This window comes from Cataglyphis hispanica, chromosome 4 (assembly GCF_021464435.1).
Source record: "Cataglyphis hispanica isolate Lineage 1 chromosome 4, ULB_Chis1_1.0, whole genome shotgun sequence".
NCBI classification, from domain to species: Eukaryota; Metazoa; Arthropoda; class Insecta; order Hymenoptera; family Formicidae; genus Cataglyphis; species Cataglyphis hispanica.
The window spans coordinates 715,093-738,848 of record NC_065957.1 but is presented as its reverse complement, the minus strand read 5'-3'; the positions used below and the strand labels follow the sequence as shown (position 1 = coordinate 738,848).

The window sequence follows — 23,756 nt, the reverse complement described above, 5'->3', positions numbered from 1 at the left end:
TATCACCATGTTTAGAACTATGGCAGTAATGCATTTTGTATTTATTACTGCTCTCTAAAAAGAATCTCTTTCTTTCTCTCTTGTCGTTCTGCTCTCTTCTTCTCATCGTAAAATCTCCATGCCATTTTTGAGTATATTAATCAACATCTTTTCATTCCATCCGACATATACATTTTATGCTCTCTCATCTCAAGTTTTTCTCAATTTTTACCTGTATTATACATATATATATTATATATACAACGCCAACTCTTCTCTCTTCCTTCTTCCCTTCTCTCCCCTTACTTCGCTTATTTTTCTCTTAAAATACGATTACTGTGCTTACGGCTATATTGTGTGCGCCGAAAAATCAACAACTTACGATTAGCCACAGTAGCGAGCCACGGATCTCAAGCCGCACAATTGGTAGCTTGCCCGAGAATTTAAACGCGTGCGTCGAGAAGGCAAAGTCGTCGCCGGGACGAATGCCTCTAGATACAGGATTTCTGACAATCGTAATTGAGCGACAATGGGGAGGGATCGAACAAGAGTACTCCGCGACTGTGTCTAATTGTATGAAAGCGCAAGAAAGACTGCCGTTTCCGTCATCATATCGCAGACCTCGGTGTGTGACCGCGTGAAAACGTGTTTACGCGAGTGAAATGTCATCTCTCGATTTAACCCGTTACGACAGCTCGTTTCGTTTGTTTACGAATCCGCGCTGTCGATCTATTAACGTGCCCTATCATCGTTTCGACAGTATACGCAAATTTACTATCGACTATCCGGAATAATTTGCTGTTAAATATCCGCCGAATTACGTCGCTCGACGAATTTATCTCTATTTAGTATCTTCGCTAAAAAAAGGAAAAAAAGCTGCTCCATTGATAGTGTATATTCGAGGAACAGCGGAAAAATTCTCCCGTTTCACGATCACGTGGCGATCCTTTACCTGCCGGCAATGTAAAGCGAAACAGACACAAACAGGCACGCATACATATACACGCAAAATCGTAATATAACGTCGAAACAAGCCGTCGCGCGCGACAACACCCTTCTGCGATAACACACTTTCACCACAAATTGCGAAAATACAAAATCTGTGACTGTAAATGTGTTTAGATAAAACCGTAACTTAACATTTAATAAAGTACTGTAATAAGTTATTAAAATAATACAGCCAATATATAACAATCGATTCCTCTCCAGTCTCTGTGAGTGTGCATACGGGAAAGGAGGGAGGGTGAGGGGAAAGGGGTGAGAATATTCACTTAGAAATATGGAACTTATACAGACTGTCTCGCGCAAAAAAAAAAATGTCTTCGATCTGCTCATAACAATAATAATTCGAAAAAGATGCGTGTGATTTTTTTTGACGTTATTTTGTATGTCTTGATGAAACTTTGGATTGATTTACCTTGGGAATGATGAGACAACGTTTAAATCGATAGTATTTATAAACGCACGCTGTGGGATATTTATATTTCGTCAAGGGAATTTTACGGACGGCACGTTTCGCTTTTATTTCTCGTGCACGCATACGTACTATGATATTTTTATTCGTTTACACGAGAAAAATTGAACGAAAGAAGATCCGATATACATACATCACATTGAAGCCGGTTGCTGTTTTTAAAATACACATCAACATAAGTTGATATTTTCTCGAGACTCTTCTAAAAATATGTTTTAGCATATATAATTGCAGTCTTACAGAGGAAGAAGAATAAAATTTTTTTATAGAAAATATATAAAAAGGTGAAATAAATAAAATATAAGTCCTTTTTGGTTAATTTCATATGGTTTTTTTTTAAAGACTATTAATTTATGATTACTAAGATATTTCATAAGTTGAAGATTAAAAAGTTTATAAAGAAATAAGATAATTTTTGATTGACATTTTCAGTTTACGCCGTAAGAAATTGTAATGCAAATTTAAAATATTTTTAATTTTGTATCTACAATCGTAGCACGAAATGCTATTAATACCGAAATGACAAACTTCTTATTTTTAAATTTAATATCTATTTTCTTTTTTTTTTTTAATATTCACTAGCTTTTCAGATTACATTCTGTGCATAAAATTATTCTTAAATCGTGTTACATTGTTGTTGCCAATCTGTAAAATAAAACTCATTGTTAGACGCGCTGTTAGTGCTTTGACATTTTTATTATGTAGAGAGATAATTTTCATATTAGCCAAGAATGTGTTCATAAATCTTCACCCGCTTTTTCAATTATACGTAGATATTGGCACAATTCTGATAGTCACAAAGACATTAATATCAGAATTATGCAAGTGGAACGAATAGATGCGAGATTTATACGGCGTATCATATCATAGCAAAAGTCTTTTTCTCGCTATACATCCGCGATCGATATTTGTCGTAAGATCAAACGACTTACATAGTATAAGAAATACCGATCATCATCATCATCATCATCATCATCATCATCATCCTGATTGTCATATATATATATATATATTTCGACAATCTTATTTAAAGTCTCTGCAGATATATGTGTCCTCTCGGATTTTCCTGAAAATTCCGAGCCTTGGCACGGATTCAACGACCGAGTTTACCAGCGAACCTCCCAGCGCGCGTCTGGCTCCTCTCTTCGCAGACTCCGCAATGTATGAAAAGATACGAGTCGGACGGCACGCTGCTAACGCGCTCAACGTATAATTCCCTCCAATATTTTGCGTCGCGAGATCCGCTTGCAGGTACGTACGTACTATATATACGATTCGCTCTGTGAATGGCACAGATATCACGGCGAACGTCAATGTCATAATTCGTTGACGCGATCAGCTGAAATCTGTCACCGTTCGTGGCAACATGTGTATAGGCGCGCGCGTCATCATTTTCTGTTCGCCTCGGTTACATCTACACTTTGTCTCGATGAAACTACCATCTCATCTCGTATAATCATCCTCGACGTTGAGCGGTATTAACCGTATCCGCACGCGACCGGTGCTGTCAAAGCGCGCGGGTTCTCCACGTTAACGGCCATGTATGCGTGACACACCGACACAGCGACGCTCGTGTCCAGACTTATCCGCATCATTCGAAGAGCAGGTTTCGAGGTAGATTGTTTGCGATAATGTACAATACATGTATTTGCTTGCGATATGTTCGTTTCGGCGTTACTTTCGTTGCACTATGTAAATCGTCGATCGTAGGAGTGTGTCGCGTATTTGTATAGGTATGCGTATGCGAACTGTGGATACGTGTGTGTGTGAACACAATAACTGTGTATACGTACAATAACTTTTATAATAGTGGTGAGAGAGGGGTCAGTTGCGTGTCGGCGCGGCAGATCTGCAATGCGGCGTTGCCGTTGAAACCGTTGATTCACAAAACCCTTCTTCCTACGTTGATTATACACGTTTCCTCCGTGTGTATGTGCGTGCGACCGCGTGTGGGTATGGTGCTTGTATGTGTGTACATGCGCGCGCGCTCGGTAAAGAAAGAAGGGGATGGGAGAGGGCGGACAGTACGCGCGCGCCGAATGCGGTTGACACTGCACGTTTAGAACCGCTCTCCATATACGTATATTCGGTACTCGACAATAAACTTATGATTTTTTTAAAGGAATTTGAGGATTTTTATTTGCGTTTCTCCTGCGTTTCTCCATCTTGATCAAGAAGGCAGTAAATAACGCCGGTAAATATTATAACGTTCTTTGCAAAATTAAAATCACTCGAGTCATTTTTAATGACTGACAATGAGCTTGACTTCTGCTATCACTTATTACTATTATACGCTTAACAGATAAAAGTGAGGTAAAATTTTTAAAAATATCGCCAAAGGTTTTGCTCTAATATAGGTATCTAAAACAAATTATGTATCATAAAAAAAAAAGAAAACGGGTACCGCAATCATCACTCGCCGAGAGAAGACCTGGCGAAAGTAGTGCGCGTGCGTCGTCGAGACAATGCGGAAGAGGCATTTACATACGATCTACCTAATAGAGGATGAAACATATTTTGAATTGTTTAGGGCGGTACAATTATAGAATTTCGCGCGAAATCTTTGAGGTTCAACTTAATTTTTAATTCAACATTACCATGAGGCACGCGTCGTTTCTAATAAACTATACATTAAGAATAAAAAAATATTAATCTCTTTATCAATTTTAGCGCGATAATGAAGTCGCGATAGTAATTTCCTGCGCGGCATTGTTATCATGATTCATCAATTACTCGAAGCGTTTTCGATAACGAGACGATATCTTCCAGCTGATCCAAAACGTGTATAAGAGAAAAAGATAGATACAAATATTTCTCAGCATTTTTTCTATCTTTCACAATTTTATTTACAAAAACATATAAACACGGATCGTGCCAAATGTCTATATATAAATTGTACTCTATTATACGAAATCCCAAAGGATTTCCTCGATCGCGCGACTTTGCTGCTTCTGTCGCGGACGACAGAAGCTCAACCGCTTGCTTAACGGCACGGGCGACGACAGGGGTTTACCTGCAGGGGCTGCGATTACGCAGCCTCCCCCCCCCCTCCCTCCTCCCCTTTCGAGGGGTGGGGGGGCACATGCAACGTCGGGGGCTGGGGGAATATTCGCAACGGACGTCGCAACCCTCGTGTTGTGTCCGCGTCATGCGCGACAAAGTCACGCGATTTTGCGCGCGCCCAGGTTCATCGCTGCGCGCGCAGCCACCGCGTGGGGGGTGAATCGGATCGTCGGGGAAGGGGTTGTGCATCGCGACCGTCCACCGTCGCCGAGAGAAGGTGAGAATTCGCACAGAGGCGGGTGTATCGAGCGGTGTGTGTGCGTGCGGTATCGCCTACAGGGAGCACGACCACTCTCTCCTCTCTCTCTCTCTCTGTTCTTTTTGTCTGTCTCCTTCTCTCCCTCTCTCCCTCGCTCTCGCTCTCCCTCTGTGCGTGCGATCTCCCGCACGATTTTTTCACCACTCATGTTTCGTTGGCGATTTGCGTGTGTTCCTTTATGAAAGCGCGTGATTGCCGCGCCGCGACGGACCGTTATCTCGCGGGCGCGTACTTATGCTCGGAACCGAATCGCGACTGCCGTCTGATAATGCCCCTTATCGTTGCCGCGCGCGTTACGTGACCCGCGACGTTACGGGAGTCTACGCGACGAGCAGCAGCAGCAGCAGCAGCAGCGGCGGCAGCAGCAGCAGCAGCAGCAACGGCAGCGACGGCAGCAAGGCCGACGGTGGACGGTCCTCGTGACACTGTTGGAGAACGACGGGGTGAACGACGATGGATCGCAAAGCGAAACTATAGCCCCCGTTGCAGTTCGCGATCGGATTGCCAGATATATCGCCCCGCTTCGTAATAATAATAATAATAATAATAATAATAATATAATAATAAAAAATACCTCTCCGTGTCGACCGCGGATCGCTCTGTTAGATATCGTACCACATATCTTAGATATCGATCATTCGTCCCGTAGAATTTCCGCCTTCGATCAAACAGATCGAGTTAATCGATAAAAACGACTGTGTGGATCGTGTCCCCGAACGCGCACTGTGCCGACAATTTAACGGAAAAAGCTGTGAAGTTTGTATTAATTCTCTTGGAGAGAAGAGTGGTGCCTAAGCGTGATTACAAGGGGAGAGAAAAAAAAAATATCTTAGTGCCTCCACACACACACACACGCACACATACACGCGCGCGCGCGCGTGCGCAATGCGTGCGGTAATCGCGAAACGATGATTCGTCGATTCGCTTGAAATACCGATCTATCCGTAATCCGTATCATCTTAGTCACGCAACTTGGGATACGATTGCGATGCTCCTTTATCACTCGCCGATTATGCATCACGCCAGTGTATCCGGGCATCTACGAGAAAGCGCGCGGAGCGCGCGGAAGGACGGAGGCGACTAAAGAGAAGGCGATTGGTATAGAATCGGCGGAATTGGATAAATATTTCGTTTCGAAGGATATACGATATACCGGCGGACCGGAATATATTAGGGATCGAGTACACGCATGTACTCGACGAGAATAACCGGGCGCGTGGGACTCCGGTAATCGGCCTGCTTTCGCGTCGAAGATCGTTTTTTCCCCGGACGCATACTGACAGATCGCCCTTATCATCCGCGTTAGTAATGTCGCGATTAATGCTGTGCAATCTCGGCAATGCCTCGACGGCGGGAAACGATACGAACAACAACGCAAACACGAACAGCAGTATGGAGGACGACGATTCTTATCCACTGCCTACAATCTATCGGTATGTAACATTAGTACAGTCGTCTCTCTCTCTCTCTCTCTCTCTCTCTCTCTCTATCTCTCTCTCTCTCGTGAAAGAGAGACTCACTTTCTTCTCGATGCATCACCACCCCCGCCTCCCCCCCTCCCCCAATCACTTTCCTGACGAACAAACGTCACAGCGCGACGTGAGACATTTGTCGATCGAAAAATTCTGTTCAAAGATCCTTCGACAATCCATCTCATTAATTTAGGTGGATATGAAAAAATAAATAAATCGGAATTTAACGATAGAATCCATTATGTCAATAAATTTTGAATAAATCCAACTATTTTATTTTTTATCCTTATCGCATTTTTTCCTTTTTTGTCAAAAGCGCGGAAACACGTTGTAAAAATCGACATCACATTCTTCAAGCTTCTTTCTTTTTCTTTGCATTTCATTTTCGTTTGATGCGCCGTCATGTTGACCGCACGTTGATAAAATTTCGCCTCGCGAGAGACGAATGATTGGGAAAATATTATTTTGGCGGAGAATGGGAGGGGCTTTATAATTATTAAAAGCACGGCCAAGTTCTCGAAGTGATCGTGTCTGGATAATGTCGGGCAAGGTGATCGTCGTGGGTACGTATATCGGGCACTTGAGCGAAAGGCGATATTCCCCGACCTGAAATCTATCGTGGGCCGCGTCGTCGTCCCCGCGCCGCCGGTGACCCACATGCGGCGTCGGCGACGGCGACGTACTCGTGGTGGTGGTTTTAGCTTTTAAAGGGGCACATACGATATTGATATCTCTAGATGTTTCCCGAGAAAAAGGCGTCACTAAAGTCGCACGCTTGTAGTACGACCACCGAAACGATCCATCCTCTCGCTCTTTGAAGGAAATTCAAGCACGATTAATTCGACGAAAATATGCCAACGACGACACAATCATTACCAATGTATTTTCATCCCTTTCCCCTTCCCTCCCACCGGGCGATTAACTGGAGCGCTGAAGTGTGCGAGCTTGCTATTAACGTCACTCTCTTGGAGCTAACTTTGGCCGTAATAAAAGTTTCCCTCCGCTGTGTATCATGTATATAAGATTTCTAATCCGAAGAGAGGGAGAGGGTAATTTTCCAGAGTGAGATGGCGCGATCGAAATTTGCGTGGAATATCGGTGAATTTTAATTAAAAATAATTCCGATTACAATATTGAATGACGTTTCTGAGCGACGTGGTCGCAAACTCGCTGAAATTATTCGTGCCTGAATTTCGTCTCGAGAGAATCGGCTCAGTAAGTCAGTTCTTATGTCGGCGATTGTAATATTAAGCTGATAGAGTCGACACATATGCGCGGATTTAATATTTGCATGACACGCGAGAGAGACGTAACGCTAATATTCATGAGCTTTAACTACTCTTCTCTCTTACTCTCTCTCTCTCTCTCTCTCTCTCTTGCCCGCGAGATTTTGACAAAACTTGTAACATTTGCAAGGTAAATGAGTCTTGCTGATATTCAGAAAATACTCGAGTTTAAGATCTGGAACAGAATCCTTCTAAGTTTAGTACTCGCGCGACGTTATATACAGGAAAATTATTAATATGATTGAACATTCTCGGATATTCGTGTACGACGGATGCACGCGATGCACCTATATCGTTGCATGCATACATGCACCCATGCATATAAGCAATGCATAATGTGATTAAAGGACGCGACAGGATCAAAGTAATACGGGATGTTCAACAACAATCGAATGTCCCTTCAACCTCAAAAGCTACGAAATATAATAGCTTTAATAGTAATCGATAATTATGTAACTTAAAATCAATCTTGTAAACGAGCAGCGAGATCTCGTTGTTTAATTAATTTCAATTTCAATTTGAATTGGTTTAAACGCAAATTTAACTTTACGTTAAATTGTTGCTTGAAATAATAAACGCGAGAGAAATTTATTAAATTAAAATTATTCCAAGATTGGTGGAGAATATTATTAAAGAACTTTAGCGACAAACGACGGTTTCGCGTCGCTGAAAGGGATATCCGTCAAGGAGAGGAAATTTCTCAAACTCCGGAAATCCAGAAAATCGATCATAATCGTGTTACACGAGAGAGCACATACACAGACCGATGATACCAGGCGAGATACAGGTGATAACTCGTACACCTTGTGTATGCGCAGCTGCCGTGCACCCATAGCAAGTCTAGATTGCATGGAAGAGTTCAACGGTGGCGGAGGCGGTGGCGGCGGCGGCGGCGTCGGCGTCGGCGGCGTCGGTGCAGACTCGGGCGTGCACTGCAGCAACACGACCGGAACCAAAGAGCAGCTACTAACTAGCTGCATTGCCGCACAAGCGCAACGTTTGCAGCACCCCTCGCCAGGTATTCGCTACCGCAACTTGGGCAAAAGCGGTCTACGTGTTTCCAATGTTGGATTAGGTACGCTGAATGTATTCCCCCACTTTCGTAGAGTCATTTCTCAGATTCTCCTCTCTTTTTCTCTTTCTCTCTCTTTCTTTCGCGAAACGCTTTTCTCCAGCTGATACATACATGTGTATACATATATATCGTGTACATATCGTATATATATATATATATATATATATACGGGGTGTTCCAGATCTGCATGACCAAACGAAGGAGAGAATTCAGCACATCAAGGAACTTTTATGTCAAATCTCAAAAATAGCGTTTCCCCAAATCAAAATTTAATAAAAATGAGATATTGCTACTTTTACCAAATTTAGGCATAAAAATCATTACTCAAGTGATAAGAATTACGTTTTATAACGTTTCAAAACGTAATTCTTATCGTTTGAATAATGATTTTTTACTATCTGAAGTTGTATAGTAAAAATAGTAATACATTATTATTATATTTATACATTTTTATATATAAATTTAATAATTATTATTATCAAATTTTGCTTTGAGAAAGCGCTATTTTTGATTTGACCAAAGTGTCAAATAGAAAATTCTCGATTTTTGGCGTGCTGAATTCACCCCTTCAGTTTGAACATGCATATCTGGAACACTCTGTACAGCATATATAAATATACATATATGTAAGTGTAGAACCACCATCTTTCCGCGCGGCGCGCACACGTGTTGCAAATCGATCTTGGAATGCATATATCACGCGGTTATCGGATTTTTATTATCCCAAACCCGCGCCGAGACTGTGGCTGTCAATTCAAATACGTTTTCGCATTCATTATTTATGCAACACTATATCTCACCGCCAACGCACACTTCTTTCATTTCCACTACGCTATCCGTAAAGGAAGACACGAAATATATTATATATTTTTTTATAGTCGATTATGTATGTATGTGATGGCTGAATCGGTATTCACATGGCTTATGTAGACGAAACACGTTGCTGTATATGATATCTAGTAAGCGCTTCAAGTCACCATTTTCTTACGACATTGCAAATTTAAAAAAAAAAAATTTTTTTCATTTTGAAATTTTGAAAAATTTTGCTATTATATTGTTTTTTAAAAATAATTTTTGTCTAACATAAAATATGTATCAATATATAGTTTACACATTTTATAGATACGACAAAACAAATATAATGAACCTTAAAGGGATATTTGAAATTTTTGCACGCTTAAAAAACTATGCTAATTTAGAAATAAATAAGTTTTATTTCGCGTTTTGTTTCTTTGTGAATTTCTATAGTTTCATAGATTCTTTCGCGAACGCCTTGCTCACTATTTTTCACATTATTAATTGTTATTTTTTAAATGCATAAGCTTTAAATTTTTTTTTATGTTATGTCAGGCAATATTTATATTATTATGTAAGGCCGGCTATTCTCGAAGAGTGAATTTAAAGAAATTTATTAATAAAGATTGAAATTTGACATGACAAGTTTAAAGATTCGCAAGAAACAAATTATACCTGAATTATAGCTGAATCAACATGGAATTTTTTTTAGTTTGAATTTAATTTAGTAATAATTATACATATATATATATATATATATATATATATATATATATACATATATATAAAATATAAACAAATATATTATTATTGTCATTATATTAATTTCACAGAAGCTAAGGATATTTTTGAGAAAATAAAAATTTTTAATTTCCTCCGATATTAAGCAATTCTTCAGAAATGACATATATATGTAAGACGATAAAATTATTATAAAAGCACAGATTTGTGTGTGTGAAGCAAATACATAATAAAAGAAAATTATGAAACATTTAATCTCAAAATTTATATAAACAATTATAGCGTTATATATGCCAAAAGTCCCCCAAAATTATTGAGAGATTTCTTAAGGAATATATAATAAAAACGATTATCGCGGAGATAAACAAAAGAGATCAATTTTACAAATAATAAATGACAAATTAAATAAATACTTATCCTCCTGCTCACTTCTTCTCTTTATTCCTTTTCCTTCTCCGTCTCTTCTATTAATCCTCTTCTGTTTCTCTTTCTGGCAATTCTCGCAAAATTAATAAAGCATTAATTGCGATATCGGATAATCAAATTAGCAAAACGATCACGCGACACTTTGCACTCCCGATGTTAATCTCGTACGCGACGCGTACGATAGGAGATAGAAGTATAAATTATTGTTTTATTGTTAATGAAAACAATGCATATTTTTCTAATCCGAAAGCAACGGGTAAATTATGCTTATTCGAATGTAAAAATTAAATGTAATATTGTCAAATATATTTACGGATGTTATCATAGCTCGTAAATGTAGCGAGAATCACATAAACAAGTTTATGTAACTTTCTGTTTTTTATTATCGCCTCGATTCCTATTTCAAGTGGATATATTGCGTGAAATATCTGCTCAAATAGCCATCGTTATGACAATTGTATGTATTGCTATCGCAAGAATTAATTAATTGCGCGGATTGATAATCGCGAATAAAACTGCTGTAATAATTATTACATTTAACATTTACTAGTTTTTGTAAATATTGCGCTTCTCAAAAATATATGTAGCCGAATTTTGTGGCGTATTATACAAGGTGTTTCAGGGTTAAATGTCCTAACTTAAAATATGAATTTAGAATCTCAAAACAAAAAAAAATTTTCTCCTAAGGTATGCCTGTAAACGCTTTGCTAAGAAATATTAACATCTAAATATTTTTGTTATAAAATTTTATGAAATTATTATCGGTTTATAATAAATTAATAGTATATTTCAATTACTTTATTACTAAAAAGTATGACAATTTTAATATAATCACTATTGGAATAAATGCGAGGCGTAACGATGCTTAGCTCGCGAAAGCGTTAAACAAATTGAGAAAATTTTTGAGTGATATGTTAGCATGATGTTCATATCGTTTTTATAATGTCAATATTGACATGTACAATTACAGAAACAAGTATGTATTAGTAGTTGTACAATAAATTTATCATTCCAACCGTAACTTTAGATGTCAATATCTCTTAAACAATTCATATTTTAGGATTACATTAGGACATTTAATCCTGAAGCACTCTGTATATAGCGTGGTTATTTTATTACGTCGGTACACGGTGCGTCGGAATGTTTGTTGACATTCGCGCGATGAGACTCGAGCTCGAGCAGGCAACGTGTCATATTATTATTCTTTTAAACCGCGATCAGAGTACACAGGAGACATTAAATGTGATGGTTATTACGATAGACGAACACTTTTATATGAAATTTGAAGTAAAAAAAAAAGAAGAAAAAACAGGAGGTACGTAAGGAATGTACATACTTACTTCGCGAAATAAATTGATAAGTACGGAATAAAATTCTTTAATAAGTATCCTTGCATGAAACGCGAGAATATCCTCCTCAATAATCACGAATTCTTAAATATAACATTTCACCGCACGCGAGTATTTCGGTTCTAAATGTAGCTGTGCCGAATCATGATTGCTGTTAAAATATGTTTTTTTTTCTTATCGCGAGATATTTTAAGGACTATAATAATAATTAAACAAAAATATAAATAATAGTTCTTATTTTTGGCACAAACTTTCGGTAGAAATTTTATATTTTCTTAAATATTTTGTCGTTTATTTTATTTTCTATTTAATTCAAATTTGTATTTTTGATCATAATTTTATCATAATTTTATCTTACGTATATGTATAGTCATTATCGTATAACATACACATATATGTAACCCTTTATTAGTTTTTTCAAATTTTTATTTCAAAGATGTATAACAAACTTTAATAAAATTATTAATTATTATCTTTATATTATATAATCATCTTTATCTCTCGATATAATACACGAAGAAAATTTTACAAATTGAATGAAAAATACATTTTTTTTACAACACTTATTATAAAGCTGGAATATACAATATTTTAAGAAATTTACTCCTATAAAAATTGTAAATTATCCATTTGTTTGTTAACGATGCCAGAAAATAATTACAATATTTCTTTATAAAATATAATACGTATATGATATTATATATTGAATAAAAATATCGTGATTTCTTTCTTATATGTAGGACCACGATTACAAAAATATATCGTAATTTTTACCATATCTTTTCTTTATGTACATTTACTTTATACAAATTTATATAATATACAGAGACCTATTTCTCGCGGATATTAAATCCCATTGAGTCTATTTTTTCGAGCCGGCCTTGCACACTAGCATCTTATTACTTTTTTAGGACAGAATGTCTCTCACGCTTTCTTTTGCGAAATACATATATGAATGAAAGCTAAGTGTGCTGATACTAGATCGCAGCCCGGACAGGCGACGACGCACGTCGGTGTTTCGTCGTCGCGATTTCGATCGGCACGGCCCGATAAAATCCTGTCGCCGATGTCGCTTGATTGATTTTATATGGATGCAGGAACGTGGACCACCTTCGGCGTGGGCGGCTGCGGCAGCGAGGAGACCGCGGAGGCCGTCGTCGCGCTCGCCTACGACAGCGGGATTAATGTGTTTGACCTAAGCGAGGCGCACAGCGGCCACCGTGCGGAAATCCAATTCGGCCGCATCCTGCTGAGGCGCGCCTGGAATCGTTCCAGTTACGTCGTAACGACGAAAATTTACTGGAACACCAAGTGAGTAGAGTACGCGCCGGCCGTGGTTTGCGGGTGTTCTCGGTGTCATTTGGTGGCGTCGTCGTGGCGATGATGATGTTTAGCGAGCATTCATGATAGAGCGGGAGTGTAATTGTTTATATATATATAGGGTGTCCTAGACCACCCGTACACTCCTTTTCTTTCAAAAACTAAGCATTTGAGAGAAAAACGTTTTGAACAAAAATTGTATGGTTTTGAGGGGAACATAAGATGGTGTCATTGGTTTGACCTTGGATGGCATCGTTAAGGTCAAGTCAAGGGCACCTTTAATTTCTTAAATGGAAACCCCAATTTTTTATTGCATATTCTTGTAGCTTATCTCGAGAGTTTTTCAAAACACTATAATAAAGTATTTTTTCATCAAGAATTTTTTGAATTATTTCGTATCTTAATCTGACATATTTTAATATAAAATATCTCGAAAATTATTTAGTTTTCGATAATTGTATCGTAATTATGTACAGAATAATAAGATGAATCAAATGGTGTACAGAAAATTGTTTTTTAAAAAAAGTATGCAATTATTTGCAATATATTTTTTTATAACAATTATTTATTTTTTCTTTACACCATTTGATTCATCTTATTATTCTGTACATAAAAGTATTACGATTATCGAACACTAAATAATTTTCAAGATATTTTATATTTTATACTAAAATATGTCAGATTAAGATACAAAATAAGTCAAAAAATTCTTAATGAAAAAATACTTTATTATAGTGTTTTGGAAAGCTCTCGACATAAGCTATAAGAATATGCAATAAAAAATAGGGAATTCCATTTAAGAAATTAAAGGTGTCCTTGATTTGACCTTAACGATGCCATCTAAGGTCAAACCAATAACATCATCTTATGTTCCCTTCAAAACCATACAATTTTTGTTCAAAACGTTTTTCTCTAAAATGCTTAGTTTTTGAAAGAAAAGGGGTGTACGGGTGGTCTAGGACACCTTGTATATATATATATATAGTGATGGCTATCGTCGGTGGCTCTCTCGATGTTGTTGTAACGCTGCTGCACGCGAAAGCGCGAATATTTATTTTTTTATTTTTTTTTCCTTATACGTGTTGTGCTTCTCGATCGATGGCTTAAGTGTATAATATCGAACTATACGCTCACCGACCTGCGATACTTCATCCCTCTCGCGAACGTTTTCCCACTCTAGAGTATTCTATGTAGACCATGATATACGTTAGATATTGTTACGTGATGCTTGTATTAAGACGTAAAAAAGTAGATGAATTAAGAAGAATGTCTTTTTCTTCTTTCTGTTGTCGAATCGCAGATTTTCCGTTTATGATTTTCGACACGATAATAAAAGAGGCGAAAGAATTTTATACGAACATTTTCTACGAGGGTAGAGTGGATATATTGATTCTCGGAGAATTAAATTCCTTTCGTTATCATAAAGACTACGTGTCGGAAATTGTCAATCACTTCATGACTCGAAGATTATCGATACCTTATCGCACGTATCGTATTTACAGATTGCATATCTAGAAAACGGAACTTTAAAAAAATACCTTTTCTCTAAAATTGATATGTTATCGGTACGATTAATCGAGAGTATTTTCTCCATAAATCATGCCGCTTTTATTTTAGACAAAAACTCGATAGGGAGGGATACTGTGTGCTAAAGTGAATCTCGATACGAGACGACCTCGTTTAATATTAAGTGGACGGCGTGAATATGAGGGCTCTGCCTTGACATGTGGATCGATAACTAGGTTTCCGTGCATTAAGCGTCGCAAACCGCCTTGTTTGGAATCGCGTACGCCTTCGGAAGAACGGGAGAAACCATAAAATACACATCTCACATTATTACCGAAATCCATTAGTAATATTAATCCGTCTCTTTTCTATTGCATATGATGAGATTGATAATGTCTACCATTCTTGATAGGACCGAGGGTCGCGGGCTATCGCGGAAACACATTATCGAGTCCGTGCAAGCTTCGCTCGTCAGGCTGCAACTGTCGTACATCGACATTGTCATGATCCACAAAGTCGATCCAATGTGTCCGATGGAAGGTAACTTTCCACCTTCTTAATATTCTCTTGCGAGTGATACTCAAAGATTCGAATCCTTCCTCGCTCATTCCTCCGTTCAAACACTCGCGGCACAGAACTCACTGCACAAAATATCATATTTTATGAGATATACTGTAATAAATTTCATTATTTGAAGACTTCTCTGTCTACATAACATTTAACTTAAATAGGGAAGAAACATTGTTGCTATTTATGTTATAGAGAAGCAAAGAGAGAAAATTATCTGATATCGCGTAAAAGTTAAAATTAAGGTATATTAAAGATGAAAGATTAAATAATATCGTAATAATATGATATCAAAAGATACTTTTCTGCTTTTATTTAGACTTATTACATTTTTAGCGATTTTTTCAACTTTTTTCTCAAAAGATTATTTAAAGAAAAATAAATGAATTTATAATCGATTACTATTATACATAATTGATGATTTATAATATTATTATTACTTCATTAATTTTAACAGAAAACATTTGGTTCCTCATCAATATTTTGATAATAATCTGCTTAAAGGCAATTCTCTCCATAAAGAAATCATTTCGTAATAAATTCCGCTTTTCATGGATAAAGGTAAAATTATTTCTCGTCAAAGTTTACTGCAAGCTAAAATTAAATTGAAATCTTCAAGCTCCAAAAAGAGATTGTTAATTTACTATAATAAATCGATTCAAAAATTCTAATTATTTTTTTTTTCATATTTATAAAACACGAGTCCGTTGGATAGTGTTATGCAATGCAATTACAAAATAAAAAAAAGAGATTTTATAATTAATAAAAATCTGATAAAATTGTTTTCATTCCCATATATTGCATAACGCAATTCAATTTCACAGAAAACATGAGAAATCTTTTCAGTCCATGTATACAAGAAACTTGAAAAGGATTAAATAAAGTTATACGAGGAAAAAGATCTCCGTTACACTGACGATTTGATGTTTGGCAGTTGCACTTTGCCGTAATAGTTAACCGTGTGCTTCTTTCTTCATTTAGTACTCTTCTAGTGAAAATGGAAAGTTATTGTTGTAAAAGTGTTGTAAATATGTACCTCGTATGTATTTATATTTTCTTTTTATCGATATGTGTATAAACTTCCTCCTGTCTTTATGTTATTATCGCGTTAATGTATGATGCTTCAATATCGTGCGAACAAAAATGTATGCAAGAAAACTATTTTGGCTACTATTTTACCTTTATCCCCCTCATACGCTTTAAAACACATTTCTCTGCTTTCTCTCTCTTTCCGATAGATATATATATATATTTTTTTTTATTCCTCTCTCTCTCTCTCACACACAGTAGAATAGAAATATTTTTGTTTGAACGAAAAAAAAAAAAGAAAATAGATTTACGTATTAATTTTGCATCCGATTCACACCGATCATTCCGACAATTTTTTCACGCGACGATGGAACGCCTTCTCGTCTCGTCCCTTGTATCTCACGTGTTCGCGTGATCTCATTTCAGAGATCGTTCGCGCTATGAATTACGTTATAAGCAAGGGTTGGGTAATGTACTGGGGTACGTCGCGATGGACATCCGTGGAAATTATGGAAGCCTATACCAATTGTCGGCAGTTCAACTGCGTGACGCCGATCGTCGAGCAAGCGGAGTACCATCTGTTTCACAGGGAGAAGTCCGAGCTCTATATGCCAGAATTGTATAACAAAATTGGTAATTAATCCGTTCCACGTGATATCGCGAGAAAAAAGATTTGTTTATTTTTTTTTACAATCTATCTTTTCTCGACAATTTTTTTGACGATGTAAACACTCATTTCTTACAGGCGTTGGTTTAATGGCATGGTCCACCGTCACTATTGGAATGGTCTCTTCAAAGCCGGAAGATTGCGGAGTATCGTTCCTCTCGAGATCCTCTTATAAAGTAAGTGTGTATATATAAATACATATATATATACTTTGCAGAAAATAATCTGATAAAAACGTCTCTCAAGAGTCTCGCAGAATTGTCACTCAAAGAGTACTAGTTGCATTGTTACTCTTAATATTCCGAGTATCTTTTTTTATAAGCCGTTAAAGATGAAGGATTGTTATTTCTCGTATATATAGAGATGCGTATTGCAATGAGAAATAATCTTTATGTTTTCAGAACAAATACTCTTCGTTTAGTTGGACGGAGGATGAAACTCAATCTTTGTACAAGGAGGTATGATTTTTTTTTGTCGCAAATAATATATTTATATAAATAATTTGTACCATATATGCGCGTGAATAATCGAAAACATAATAGTAAAAGCATTATTTTTCGCTTGTATTTATTTTGAAGCTTAAAAAATTCACTGAAGCCGATGATATCAAAACAGCTATCAAATTATTTATGGGATTTTATTATCCCATCAAATAAAATGCAAGATACATCATTTTTGAAAAAAAATTGTACGCATATATTTAATTATGCAGAGTACGAGATATTATTTACGATTCGTTTTTCAATTTATTTTGGTTTTTGTACTTTGACGTAGGAGTACGCGTGGAAAGACAAATCCGCCGACGATGAGACTCGGAAATACTCGGATAAATTGCGGGACGTGTACGCTCTGGCCGAGAGACTGGGATGTTCTTTCGGACAACTGGCCATTGCGTGGACCTTAAAGAATGAAAGTGTTCAGTGCCTTCTGCTCGGTGCGTCCAATATAGATCAATTGTACGAGAGTCTCCAAAGCTTACAGGTAACAAAGCTGTTTGTCTTTCGAAAGATTGTTTAACGCACAATGTTTAGACGAGACAGTTTAAGATAATGTCGAAATCATACTTTTCTTATCATCATCAGATGACACCTTAAAGTCGTGTAATAAACTGTGCTTATTCCAACTAATTTCTCATTACTTAATAGAATTAATACAAGAATTTAATACTTAATTAATCGCACGTCTTCTTTATCAAAGTCTTAGTTTAGTCTAGTAAGGAGAAAGCTGTGTCTATATTCGAAATTAATTAAATGAAAAATTATTTTTTTTTTAATTAGAATCGTAATTAAATCGTTATTAGGGATATTGTTAAGATTATCATACATAATAATTTTCGACGCAAAATTAATTAAGGATCGAAAGTGCAGATTAAAAAAAAAAGAAAAAAGTAGCAACGAATATGCAATTTTTTTCAGCTTATCCCAAAGTTGAACGCGAGCATAATGAGCGAGCTCGAGAGGATTCTTGACAACAAACCGTCCCGACCGCCGATGATATCCACCCTGGCGCTTAGATGACAGTCGATGTGCCCCCACGGCAGCGGTGGGGGCTCCGTCGAGGATGCGGGTAGCCCGAAGAGCGAGGGCGGCAACAGTCAGGATCAGGAGCAGACCAAGGAGGTGAACAACAAGATGCCGTTCTGCGAGATACAATGAGATGCGCGGATCTCGCTGCCCTAGGTATTGTCAAAGCCCGCAAGGATCGACAATGGATGAATTATGGTCCATCCACGCGCCTCTCGTCCACATCCACGCTTTCACTCCTTCGGTCGCGGCGTAGGTCGAGATTGTACATACGACACACACGAGTCGATGACAATACTTACTTAATTACGAGAACAACATCCGGGAACTTACCACGACACGGGGAGACACACCAGTCGGGTTACTTCTTCACGCACGATATTTGTATTTGCTCTCTCGCGTACGTCATTTCGTGGACTATATGTAGATATGTAGATGAGGATATATAGACGCGATATCGCGCACGCGGGATGTTCCCCGTCTTATAACGGAATCGCATGTCGCGCTTTTTGAAAGCATTTTCAGAGAAAATGTAGGCTTATTCCATATAAGTCTCTTTCTCTCTCTCTCTCTCTCTCTCTCTCTCTCTCTCTCTCTCTCACACTCTCTCTTTCTCTTTCTCTCTCTTCCTCGGCCGGAGGATTTATCGTCGAGGTTTCTATTCGCGATTCCAAGTGTTCATTATTCTTAGCGTTAATGATCCTGTTTGCTACTCATCCTCGTAGTGAATGACCAGAAATTTGGGGTGTCTCCACGAGTGTCCAGCGAAATACATTCGTTCTGCCACTCACTGGTCGAATAAAGGCAATTTACGAGCGATATAGCACGTCGATTATCATCTAAAGATTACGTTATAGATTGTAAGAATTTATCAAGAATGAATACTATCAGTAACGATGGGCATTTTAAGTACTCTACCCAGTATTTTCATCTCTAATACACGTCATACATTATTTTACATACATTAATCCGGCCATCCAATATATATTTCGTTACAGCTGTCGCGCCTCATTTTCTGCCAATTTCTCTCTCTCTTTATTTATTTATCTATTTTTATTTTCTAATTAATTTATATTTTTAGGAGACGCGAAATAAGTAGTGCGCAAATTTTTCGTAAAACAGGAAATATATAGTATTCCTACGAAGTCATCCCTCGTATAAAAAAATATTTGAGAAGTTAAATTTTCTTTTCGCGGATGAATGGAAAGTCAGCAGGTAAATTGTGCAAGAAAGAAGGAAAAAAACGCAATTGAGTAATTTGACGGTTTCGATAATTGGTCGATACAGCGAAAAAAATAAAAAATGCGGAAAGCGGTAGAAAAATGAATTTTTTCGATTCAAAATTTCTATTTAACCCTTTAGTTCCATTCACCCGTCAGGTTTGGATGTAATAAATTTCTTAGTGATTACATTTTACATTTATAATTATTTTTGCATAAATTTCCTAGAATGTGCGTATTTGCTATGCACGATTAATTAAATATTTGCAAACTCAGTTAAACTCGGATGTAAACTACAGCATGATAAACTTACAAGGAATTTTTGAAAAATAAGATACATAGTATGTACGTAAAAGATCTATTTACATCAATAGATATCGTTTCTATAAAAGAGAGACGTTTATTTGTTCACCGCCCACACAAGAACTGCACAAAGAGGTACAGCACATTCTCAAGAAGGATCATTTATCTTGAGGAGAGACTTTATGAATGATCTCTACAATAACATCTATGCGAAATATCGATCCTTTTGAGAACGTATCTTTCTCTTGATTTATCTCGCGTTTTCTTTAAACTAAAATGTGACATAAAGAGTCGAGATGATGCGCATCTTTGTTATAACAAGCATCATTTTTCCAGTCCACTCAAATATTGCTCAAGTCTAACAGATTGTGAGAGAATTTCCTGCTCCCGTAAAGAAGTCCCACATTTAAAATATACGTAAAAAAATATCGCGCATTATATACACATTCTTAAAATCTGCAGTCGATTTTTTAATTAAATTTCAATGAATTCATTCTTCAAAAATTATGCGTGCGCTGATATCCTACAAGGTACAAATGCATATAAGCAAGTACACGAGAGACATAAAAATATTACATATAATCTCCTTCGAATCAAAACACATTGTCGTGCGTTCGTTTTTATATGATTATTTCTTTTGAATTTTTCTCACAAATGTGCGATATACGCATTATCATACTTTACATCCGCGCGCGTGATGTAAGTCAAACTTATTTTTACATGTATGTATGAATGCGTGTGTGCACGCGCGAGAATTTTCTTCGCATTCTGTATAAATATCATTGACATTCCACTTAATCTTGTCACGCCAATTATTGATAATAAATTCAGAGAGAGCCTCTTGAAAATGTACGATGTGTCGCATGCGCTCAGAGAGAAGGAGGAATAATAATGGAAGCTGCCAGTACGCTTTTATCGCGCGCAATATGATCTCTTCGACTCAGAACTTTTGTCCGAAACGTTATACACAACAGAAGTGATCTCGCATAAATATTTGGAAGTGATAGAGGAGAAATATCGCGAGCGAATATAATAATACACTCGCGTAACGATAATTACAAATCGAAATTAAGCGATCTCATCCGGCGCGATTATAGTCGTCATCGAGAGATTCGTGGATCATCCGTTTTTTTTTATACATTTCCAAATATTTACGACGTAAAAATGCCAACGTGATCTGCTCTTGTTGCCGACCATCGAGAGAATTATCGATAAAAGCTGTTAGACAGATAAAGAAACATGGTAACGACGCCTGAGGTTTAAGTTAGCTTCAGTGCTGAAAATATCGCAAGATCGATGAGAGATCGTCTATCGGTGTCGCTTGGCAAAAACAAAATAGCGACACGGCAAACAAATTGACAATGCTTTATTTTAGTCATGAGTATAATTTTATAATATGCCATCAGTTCTTTGCGCGTGATGAGCTTCTGCTTTACAGTTGCTATTAGAAGGAATTAATTCATCCTAACAAATGCTTCAGAAGAGGAAGGAATATAATTCCGGGGAACAGTCTTGATTTGCCATTTTACCACGCGGTGTTTTGTTGTCCCATACTATATATTATCTCGCTTATAATATTATATTAGTATCTTAGATTGAGTCAGATTGAATAAATTTATTCTTAAAATCAAATTAGATAAAGAGGTTTCCTGTAAGATAATTATTTGAAAGATATATATATACTTAATTGTTTATCATATTTCAATACGTTAATGTTTTAATATTTGTGCAGTTTTTATACTTAAGTTTCTTTGTGTGTTACCTTAATAAAGATGAATATATTACTGCAATAGAGATCACAGTATGAATATTATAAATTTTCAACACGTTAAAAGCAGACTGCACGGTAATCCATATAAGATACTTTAAATTTAAAGTCAAGGCGATCCTGCAAAGACCAGTTTTCATCATGTATATAGCTTTTAGCAATTATATTAATATTAATAATTTTTATTTCATTTTTACATATTGTCCACAAAGGACAAGCGTTATGTGTCAACGGTCGACCATAATTGATATAAAAAAATATATCCATAATATATAAAGCTTTTAATAATTTTTTTCCTAAAGTATCGATTTTTACATACTCTCTTTCTCTTAACTTTTTTCCTAAAATATATAATTTATTCCAAGATAAGAGAATTACTTAAAAATAAGAGAGACGCAACGTCACCGCGGCCTATCGCATACACCTGCCTTCACCGCCTACTTACTTATCGCCTGTTTACTCCCGTAAATAGGTACATAGATCTCGCTGACATATAAGCAAATCCATCGTATCTTTATACGATAGAAAGGCAAGGTACGGCAAGGACACAAAGCCATAATAGAAAAGCAATATCCGAGAGTCCAACAAAATAAGAAATATTTCTGACACGCAGAGTCCTTTCCTAATCGTATCGAATAAAAAAAGAACTAACGAACGTCGTCATGATATTTTATTGTCCGATTATTTCCACGATTTTAAGAGCACGAAGAATGTTTGATCGAGTCTCGTAACACAGCAATGGAAGAAGACGAATCGTCTATCTTGAGAGATGCCCTTGATGCCCATCGTTAAGGGGATATCCTAATATATCCGCGGAGAATATCCGTGTACGATCACTGATGACATCCTGGATGCCAATGGGGACCAAAGATACGATGGGCATCTCGCTATCATCGCAGATTTTGAGAGATTATCGCTGTGATAATTGGCATGTACCTAGTGTAACTGAATATGTCATTACTGATGGTTTGACACTCATATAATTTGTCAATCATATAACGAAATATCTTTAATGAAGAAAGAAAGGTTTATATTACAGGGAGAAGGTAGAAATAAAAAAATGTGGTACGAGAACGTATTTAGATGAAATTGTGAATTTATATACACTGATCATTGCAAATAGCATTACGTATAATACACGCATAAAAAGCATATAGTAATTTATACGTAAAATGGATATGTAAAAAGAGGCTTAAACTTTTTCTTAAACAGGCTTACGGTACATTGCGATATAAAAAAAGAAATCAATGCGCTTATAATTGGATGTGACATCAATTGCTTCGTGCTCATAGAATGCGGAAAGAGAAATCGACGTCAGAGAGAAATGTCATGCCGTCCGCTTGTAAATATATAATATGGCTAATTTATACTATAATATATCAAGTTTGAGATGGGCACAGTAATTTTACGATATCGGGATCTATATCTCGTTTGCAATGTTTAGAACGTTATTCTTCAAAGTTACGTATCTTTTGGCAAAAGTTTCTTTACAAAGTAATATAAATGAATTTATATTAACCAGATCTCCGTTTATAAATGCGCGTATAACTCTGAACAATGCAAAAATATAAACGGATCGCGCGATTGGCCCATCTCAAAAATAGATAATTCAACAAAACTTTTGCGTCTTCATGATTTACAGCATTATATAACAACTAGTATATAAATTATATATATATATACATATAATAATTTTTATAATAAAAACTAATAAAAACTCTCAACATCCACAGAATATTCCTTATTAGGAATTTGAGAATTATTGCATGAGTACATTTCATATCTTGTTTTAAATATACAACTTTTATCAAAGTTGTTAATAACAATATCAATTCATTGAGTTTGCAAAGTTCATATCGAGCAAATTATAAAGAAACAAGTTGAAAAATGAAAAAAATAACATTTTTTTAATATCTTTTTTTTTTTAAATAAAA

General features: G+C 36.6%; 1 protein-coding gene across 3 annotated transcripts; it reads left to right on the top strand.

The window, feature by feature from the left end:
• Positions 1-2,477: 2,477 nt before the first annotated feature.
• LOC126849082 (voltage-gated potassium channel subunit beta-2) lies at positions 2,478-23,559 on the top strand. 3 transcript variants are annotated; one of them, XM_050590606.1, is made up of 10 exons: positions 2,478-2,704; positions 5,739-6,208; positions 8,352-8,608; positions 13,017-13,230; positions 15,158-15,285; positions 16,768-16,974; positions 17,087-17,184; positions 17,410-17,466; positions 17,783-17,989; positions 18,424-23,559. In XM_050590606.1, the coding sequence occupies exons 2-10, from the start codon at positions 6,084-6,086 to the stop codon at positions 18,523-18,525; spliced, it is 1,395 nt and encodes a 464-aa protein (XP_050446563.1). In that variant the 5' UTR covers positions 2,478-2,704; positions 5,739-6,083; the 3' UTR covers positions 18,526-23,559. The 3 variants fall into 3 exon arrangements, with proteins under 3 accessions (XP_050446563.1, XP_050446566.1, XP_050446564.1); XM_050590609.1 differs by lacking the exon at positions 5,739-6,208 and having other exon boundaries at positions 2,484-2,704; XM_050590607.1 differs by lacking the exon at positions 2,478-2,704 and having other exon boundaries at positions 4,529-6,208; positions 8,352-8,551.
• Positions 23,560-23,756: the final 197 nt, after the last annotated feature.